General features: G+C 72.2%; 2 protein-coding genes across 6 annotated transcripts in view; one reads left to right on the top strand and one right to left on the bottom strand.

The window, feature by feature from the left end:
• Positions 1–1,736, top strand: part of LOC112960808 (cytochrome b ascorbate-dependent protein 3) — a 2,884-nt gene extending 1,148 nt beyond the window's left edge. The window contains exons 4-5 of the mRNA XM_026055391.1: positions 320–709; positions 932–1,736. Of these exons, the coding sequence (XP_025911176.1) occupies positions 320–709; positions 932–955 (414 nt within the window). The 3' untranslated portion in view covers positions 956–1,736. The remainder of the gene's footprint in view (positions 1–319; positions 710–931) is intronic.
• Positions 1,737–2,437: 701 nt separating this feature from the next.
• TKFC (triokinase and FMN cyclase) lies at positions 2,438–7,692 on the bottom strand. 5 transcript variants are annotated; one of them, XM_026055433.1, is made up of 17 exons: positions 7,074–7,692; positions 6,724–6,913; positions 6,531–6,641; positions 6,266–6,447; positions 5,935–6,013; positions 5,481–5,570; positions 5,189–5,223; positions 5,028–5,112; positions 4,858–4,947; positions 4,606–4,722; positions 4,268–4,387; positions 3,986–4,123; positions 3,474–3,580; positions 3,241–3,344; positions 3,122–3,155; positions 2,907–2,996; positions 2,479–2,713 (listed from the first exon to the last, which is right to left on the bottom strand). In XM_026055433.1, the coding sequence occupies exons 1-17, from the start codon at positions 7,308–7,310 to the stop codon at positions 2,561–2,563; spliced, it is 1,962 nt and encodes a 653-aa protein (XP_025911218.1). In that variant the 5' UTR covers positions 7,311–7,692; the 3' UTR covers positions 2,479–2,560. The 5 variants fall into 5 exon arrangements, 4 of the variants coding, with proteins under 4 accessions (XP_025911219.1, XP_025911218.1, XP_025911220.1 ...); XM_026055435.1 differs by having other exon boundaries at positions 7,305–7,692; XM_026055432.1 differs by having other exon boundaries at positions 6,724–7,274.
• Between the last annotated feature and the right edge of the window lie 6 nt (positions 7,693–7,698).

Here is a 7,698-nt window from a genome sequence, read left to right as displayed (position 1 = left end):
CCAGGCTAGGGGAAAGGCCTTGCAGGAGCAGAGGCCAAGAGGGGATCGGGCCCTTCGTCATCTCTCGGTGCCAGCAGAAGCGGCACCAAGTGACACTAGGCGGCGGCAGGGGCAGACTAACGGAAGCGGTTTCCCCCTTAGCATGGGGTAAACCTGCAGGACTCCCTGCTGCAGGACGCCAGGGTGGATGGTGGTTTCTGTGGGCTTAGGTGGAGACTGAACACCTCCAGGAAGGCTCCTGGTAGGTCTTAAACCCCTGGCCACCACCTCTGGCCTGGGCTGCCCTGGGGCTGCCGCGTACACCCACCCGCCTCCCTAGGCACCTGCTGCTGGCTGCTCCCTCCCTGCAGGGGCACCTGGAGGAGGCCGGGTGTTCAGCACGGGCCGGGGGACAGATGGGCACAGGGAGGCCCCGGAGCAGCGTTACCGGCCATCAGGACAGCGGGGTCGTTCCCGTCACGGCACGAGAAGCCGCCACGTCGCAGCCGAGGGTGGCGTGTGGCAGGGCTGGGCTGCCCCGGGCGAGGTGAGCGTTGCCCTTCTCTTCCAAAGGAAAAACGGGACAACGGCGTACGCCCGTCTGCCCCCTGAGGCCGTCTTCGCCAACACGCTGGGCCTCCTGATCTTGCTCTTTGGGGTGCTGGTGCTGTGGGCCCTGGCCAGGCCCGACTGGAAGCGCCCGGAGGCCGACTCGGTGGACACGCGCCAGGTACCACCTCTGCGGCGGCGCCGCCGGCCGGGGCTGCGGCGGGGCACGGGTTGGATGCGGGGCGCCGCACGGCACGGGGCGCGGGGCGGCTTTGGAGAGCCGAGCTCCGGGACGCGTGTCCCATCGCAGCCCCGGCAGGCGGGTCCCCCGGGGGCGGGGTGGGACGGGGGGGTCCTGCCAGGGTGGGCAGGGGTGCCGGGCTCACGGCCGCTCTTCCCGCAGCCCCTGCTCAGCGCCGAGCGCTGACGCCTCCGCAGCACCCCGCGCTCCCGGGACCGCCGGCCCTGAGCTCTCCGATGCCTTCGCTGCTCTGCTCGCCGTGCTCTCGATCCGCTGCCTTCCCCTCGCCAGGAGCTCCCGGTGCCCGCGGGAGGATGGGGGGTGGCTCCCTCGTGGCAGAGACGTCGTCCCTGCAGAGGGCAGGCTGTGCCAGCGGGACGGACCCAGGCCCGGGCCGCGGCCTTTGCCTCCCCCGGGGCCTCAGCCCCTTGCCTGCCTCGGCGATGGCTGCTGGGCCGCGCGGGGCGAGGGGCGTCGCGACGGGGACAGAGCCACGCGCAGCGCGAGCGTTCCTGCCGCCCCGTCCTCATCCTCGCCCAGCACGCCGAGCCGGCTCCTGCGGGGCCCGGCCGGCCCCGGAGCCTGGGCCTTGGCCCGCGCCGGGATGGCTGCCCCCGAGCCGGCCCACGGAGCCCGGTCTGGGCCCTGTGTGCAGGGCCGGACCTGTCGGGGCCACGTCACGTCGGGCGCCACCAGCGGAGCGTTCCCGTCACACGCAGCACCGCGTGGGCGCCTCTGGGCCCGGAGCCGTCCGGCTGCCCCGTACGCGTTTGCTCAGCCCAGGGATGGAGAGGAGCAGGTCCCGGCCCGCTGCCACGGCTCTCGCGCCGTGCCTTGTCAGGCTGCTCGCGTCTCCCCGGCCAGCGGCTCCTTGCCCCTTCCCCATCTGCCCCGCAGGGCCGGGTGGTGGGAGCAGTCCCTGAACGTCACGGCGGAAGGGTAATAAACCACTGGCTTTTGCAACGCACCTGCCATCGCCTCCTTTGGCGCCACCGGGGCCGCGGGAGCGAGGGCGGGAGCGATGGGTGCCCGGAGAGCGGCTCCTGGTGCTGCACCGCCACTGGGGCCGGTGCCTGGGCCTGGCCGGGGGGAGGCAGGTGGGGAACCGGGGCAGAGCTGAGGCATCTCTAGCCGAGCTGGGTGCCGTGTTCCCCAGCAGACATGTCCCCTCCGGTGGGGGTGGTGGGGGGGTTGGCTTTCTCTGCGCTGCCCCCCGTGCTCGTACAGGCCCTCCCCTCTGCTGCCGGTAGCTGGAGCTCCCCCGGCAGCCGGGGCTCAAGCAGGCCACAGCCCTGTGCCTCCCCCAGGCCCCTGTGCCCAGCGTGGCCCCTCCATGTGGCTCCCCCCCAGCCCCCCCCCCAGCGCCGTGGGACCAGCACAGATCGGCCCAGGGCAGGCGCTGGCATAAGCCAACGCTTCCGGGCTCTGCCCCCGCCCCAGTTCCCGTTTTGGCCTTTTTCGGAACCTCCTCCAGGCCTCGTGCCTGGAGCCGTGTGAGCCCTGTGGTTTCCTCTCGCAGCACGCAGCCAGGGACCGTTCGCGAGGGCTCGTGGATGGCCCGGCAGCTTCCTTCCTCTCCCCAGCAGTCACGCTCATGCCGGAGTGCGGAGCCGACTGCACCCCCTGGTCCCGTCCCCCTCCTCGTGGGGACAGATGCTCTGGGCCAGGTTAGGGGGACCACGAAGGGTTTATTGGGGATGCGCGGGGAGCGCTGTCTGATCTCCCGCCACCCCCAGAGCCGGGGGGCACAGGAGGGGCTGCCGGGGCGGGGGGGGGGGGATCGGCCGCCTCTCAGCTTTGCAGCCCCTCCAGCACGGCCCGCAGCACGGCCGCCGCCGCCACCGCCCCGGGGTCCGGCTGCAGCAGCTGGGCCGAGCTGATGTAACTGGCTCTGCCGGCGCCAGCTTCCATGTGCCTGGTGGCCTCCGCCGCGGCCTCCGCGCTCTGCCAAGGAGACGGGGCCCGCTCAGGACACACCCCGGGCTTCCCGCTCCTGCTCCCGCACCCGGTGTTTCCCAGCCTGGATATACTGTGCGTCCTGGCAGCCTGGCACAGCAATTCCTACGCTTTCCCATGCCGCCTCCGGGCCTGCCTTCGGGCTGCCCTGCTCTGGGACCCCCACCCCGTGCCCCCGTACCTGCACGGCGGCGGCCAGCACCTGCAGCGGGTTGGCTCCGGGGGCGCGCAGGCCTTGCAGGACCTCGCCGGCGGCGCACAGCGAGTCCAGCTGGGAGACGAGGGGAGGGCTGAGGAGCAGGGCCGCGGGCAGGCCAGCCGGCCGGCTGGCGGCCTCCTCGGCTCGGGGTGGGGGGTGACTCTGCGCCCCGCGGGCCCGGCGATGGCAGCACTCACCATGGTCCTGTCACCTGGAGCGGCTCCTCCGTACCTGCACAGGGCGCAGAGCGGTTGGCAGGGCAGGGGCGCGGGCGCAGTCCCGCGGAGGGCCCACGGCCCGCGCCCCCTCCGCTCACCGCCGCACGGCTTCGATGCCGGCGTCCGTGGCGTCAGCCCAGGCCGGGAGGTCGCCGCGGCGGTGCAGGGGCTGGGCGGCTGCCGTCAGGAAGAGCCCGTAGAGCTGCGGGCACGCCAGCCCCGTCGGTGCCCGTGGCGGCTAGGGCCGATGGCCCCGGTCCCGCGGGGACGACAGGCCTGGCCCAGCCCCACTGCTCTCCCCCCCCACGCAGCGCAGTGGCCCTTCACTCACCACCCCCGAGGAGCCGCCCATCTCCTGCAGGAGCAGGTCGGCCAGCGCGGAGAGGAGCTGCGCCGGGGCTGCCGGTGGCGGCCGGGCACGCACCCACTCCTGGATGGCTGCAGGGACACAGCGGGGAGGTGGCTGGCGCTGAGACCCCTCGGGGCAGCTGGAGGCCCCCCCCCCCCCAACTCCTCTAGGGACAGCCAGGGATCCCTCACTGCCCCCGGGGGCAGTTGGGGACCCCTGCCCCTCCTGGGTGCAACCAGGGATTCCCCGTCACCCCCGAGGGCAGTGCCACTGGGAGCAGGGCAGGGCGCAGGGACGCCTTGGGACCCCATCCCCCAGGAAGGGACGGTTCAGGGAGAGACCCCCATTTCCCAGCTGAAGAGAACAGCTAGGGGGGGTCCCTACTCCCCGGGAAAGGATGTCCTGGGGGGGTGTCCCTGCTCCCTGGGAGGCGGTGGCTGGGGGAACCCTCTCCCCACGCGTCCCTGGGCCGGGGCCGGGTGTCGGTACCCCACCTCGGGCGGCCCGGGCGTGCGTGTGGCCGCAGTCCCCGTCGCCCGCAGCGCGGTCCAGCTCATCGAGCTCGTCCTCCAGGGCGAGCAGGGTGCTGCACACGCGCTCCAGGACCAGCTGTGCCCGCTGCCCGCCAGGCCCTGCAGAAGGGAAACGTGAGCCTGTGCCTCTGCGTCCCACCGCCCCAGTGCCCAGCAACACGGGGAAACCTGCCTGCCCTCGTCCCCAGGAAGAGGTGGTGATACCAAGGCACGGGAAGGTGACAGTCCCAGGGCTGCCCATACCCGTGCCGGTCGCAGGCTGCACTGTCTCCGCTTCCTCCTTTGGCGCTGGCACCTCCTCTCTCCGGCTCATTGCAGGTGCTGCAGCCAGGTTGGGCCAAGCCATGGCCGTGGTCTTGGCATCTAGAGCAGCGAAGGGCGAAAGAGGTGAGCGACAGCTCTGCAGGACCCTGCCGGCTCCTCGCCACCTCCTCCTGGCAGTGCTGCCCGTGCTGGCAACCAGGCACTGGTCCTGCACGCCCACCAGGCCTCCTGGGACACCCCCTTGTCCCCGTGCCTGGGAGGAGCCCTGGCCCACACGTCCCTGTCCTGCGCTCACATCCCTGCCTGTGGACACTCACCGATCAGCCTCAGGAGCTCCTCGTCCACCAGCATGAGGGTGAGGGAGACACCGGCCATCTCCAGCGCTGTCATGAAGGAGCCCACCAAGGCCCTGGCGACGTGGACGCCTCGGCTCTCTGCGGGCACAGGGTGGCCGTGAGCGGGCTGGGGGAGGTCCCTGGGAGCAGAGAAGTCGGGCAGAGCCAGGCAACGGTGCCCTGGGACCCCCTGCTTCCCCCCCATCCGTCTCCATCCTGCTCAGCAACACTCACCCAGGCTGCGCACGGCTGCACCGGCCACGATGCCCAGCTCCAAGTAGGACAGGCCGCCCAGGTTGTTCACCACCAGCACCACGGAGCTGCCTGGAAAGCAGGGAGCGCAGTGAGCCCCAGGCCTCGTGCCTGAGCGGGGGCCAGGCCGTCGGAGGGCCAGGGGGACTCACCGGGGCTCAGGGGCAGGCGGGAGGCGTTGGAAGGGTCCGTCATGTGTGTCAGCATGGTCTCCACAGCCTCGTCTGCCGACACCACCTGGGGAGAGCAGGAGGCTGTGAGCGGAGGGTGGAGGAGCACGAGGGGAGGGGAGGCGTGATGGGACCGCGCTTACCTTCATCCTGCGCACACCCGCTTCGCCGTGGATCCCTGCAAAGACAGGGCAGCGTCACCCTGCGCCTGGCTGCAGCCGTCCCGTACCCACGGGCACCACCTCTCAGGCCAGCTGACGCCCGCCCCGTGTCCCCAAGGCCAGACTGTCTGATGCCATGGGTGCCACCAGGCATGCAGGCGCGGGGGCGCTCAGCCCCTGGCCACAGGGGTGACGGCCAACAGCCAGGCACGGAGAGACGTGCCGTGAGCCACGCAGGCCCGGGCACAGGAGGGGACAAGCAGCACCTCCTCACCCAGGCCCAGCTCCATCTCATCGTGAGCCAGCTGGAAGGTGGGCTTGGATCCAGGGACGCTGCATGGGGACAGGCTGAGGCCCAGGGTACCTGCACGGGGAGGGAAGAAGGAAGGGGTTAAGCACGCTGGTTCCTCAGAGCGGTGGCGGGAGACGGACAGCCAGGCAGGGGCCACGGGAGGGCTGCCAGGGCCGGCCCTGCCCCAGGCACGTGGAGCGCGTGCAGGGCAACCCTGCGCCGGGCTGAAGTCCACCCCGAGCTGGTGTCTCTCATGTGCAAACCGCCACTGAGGAGGGAGAGGGAGGGAAGAGGCTGCCAGCCTTGCGGAGCCGGGGCGGGACGGGGCCGGGGGACAGGGCAGGTCCCAGATGCACCAGCGTCCTGCTCTGAGGAGCACCAGCCCCGGGGCTCGGGAAGGCAGCGACGGCCGAGAGACGGGGTCCCACGCACGTACCCATGGCTTTGGCGGCTGCCGACACCGTCTTCACGATCTCGTTCAAGCTCGCCCCCGCCTCGGCCAAGGCCCCGGCCACCTGCAAAAGGGCAGCGCTGAGCAAGGGCCGCGGCCGCTGCACCCACCGGAGCACCGCACCCGGCACCCTCCCTCGAGAACCCGCAGCCCCCGAGGGAGGCAACGGGGCTCGCGGCACCGCCGGGAGCCCGCAGCCCTGGGCTGCACCCCAGCGCCTCCGCCCGCCAGCTGCGGCTCTCCGGTGCCCGGGAGGGGCCGGCACGCGGCTCCGCGCCAGGGTTTGGGGAAAGAGGGGCGCTGCGGGGCGACTCGCCTTGTGTACGAGCACCGTGCCGCACAGCCCGCGGCGCCCGGCCTTCTTCGGGGCGGCGAAGGCGCTGTCGTCCCCCACAACCACCATCTGCACGGCGGCCCCCTCCGCCCGCGCCCGCTCCAGCGCCAGCCCGAAGTTCAGCCGGTCCCCGGTGTAGTTCTTCACGATCAAGAGGGTCCCCGCTGGGGAGGGAGGTGGTGCGGAGGCGAAGCTGCGGTGGCGGGTGCCCTCCCGCCGCACCCCGCGCCCCGCCACGCCACCGAACCTGCGCCAGCCCGCGTCACCGCCCGGATGGCTGCCAGGATGCTGCCCACGGCGGGGGAAGCGAAGACAGCGCCGGCCACCACTCCGGTCAGCATGCCCTTCCCGATGTATCCTGGCGAGCGGGACAGAGGGGTGCTTAGGAGCACACAAGACGAGAAGCAAACGAGCTCCTGGGCAACGCCACGGCCGCTCACCGGCATGCGCGGGCTCGTGGCCAGAGCCCCCTCCGGAGAGCAGAGCCACGCGGCCCCGGATGCCCTCCAGGTCGGCTCGCAGGGCCACGCGGTGTCCTTGCAGGAGCCGGATGCCAGGGTTGCAGGCGACCAGCCCTGCCAGGGCATCATCCGCACAGCTGGCCACCGAGTTCACCAGCTTCTTGGAGACCTGCGCGGCAGAGAGAGGAGGCAGCCACGGGGAGCGGCACAGGGTGACGGCGGCCGGAGCGCTGCAGGACGTAGGGACGGGAGGGGGCCCCCCCCCAGCCCTCGTGGTGCTGGACCCCACCCCACCCAGGCCAGGGAAGGGAGCGGGGTGGAAACCATGCCTTTTCGGGATGGGGCCACGTCGCACCGGCCGTGGTGCCGCTCCTCCACGCTTGGCTTCTGGCACCGGCACCCGGCCGGGTGAGGAGGAAGGTCTCTGCTGCATAGCGCGGGCAGGGCCTTTCCTCAGCCCCGGCCCCCCCGTGTTCCCCTGGGCCTGGTCCGGCGGCACGGCGGTGACAGGGAGGCTGCTGCGCTGCACCCGGGAGAGCGCAGCAGCTTCCCGGGCTCACCTCCATGTGGGCGGCGTGGGCTCTTGCGGAGCAGCTCCGGCAGGACGGGCTCAGACCCCTCCGGCTCGGCCACGCTGCAAAGGTGACAGGGAGACGCGGCGGCGGGCACGGAGCAAAGCCTCTTCGGCTGGCTCTGCTGCCCCGGCCGCGACGAATCCCCCGCGCAGCCTTCAGCCGGAGTCCAAACTCTGCCGGGAGACGCGAGGGGCAGGAGGGGCAGGGGAGGGCAAGGTCCACACGCAGGGACAGGGACAACCCCGTGGCCTAGCTCCGGGCGGGCAGAAGGATCCCTTCACCATGGCCTTGCCCAGGGAGAGACCCCCAAACCCTGCGCGGTGCCAGCGGGGTGATGCACCAGGGGGGCCTGGAGGGGCACAGGCAGAGGGTCCCTCCC

This window comes from Apteryx rowi, unplaced genomic scaffold, assembly GCF_003343035.1.
Source record: "Apteryx rowi isolate R43461 unplaced genomic scaffold, aptRow1 scaffold_997, whole genome shotgun sequence".
NCBI classification, from domain to species: Eukaryota; Metazoa; Chordata; class Aves; order Apterygiformes; family Apterygidae; genus Apteryx; species Apteryx rowi.
This window is presented reverse-complemented; position numbering and strand designations above follow the sequence as displayed.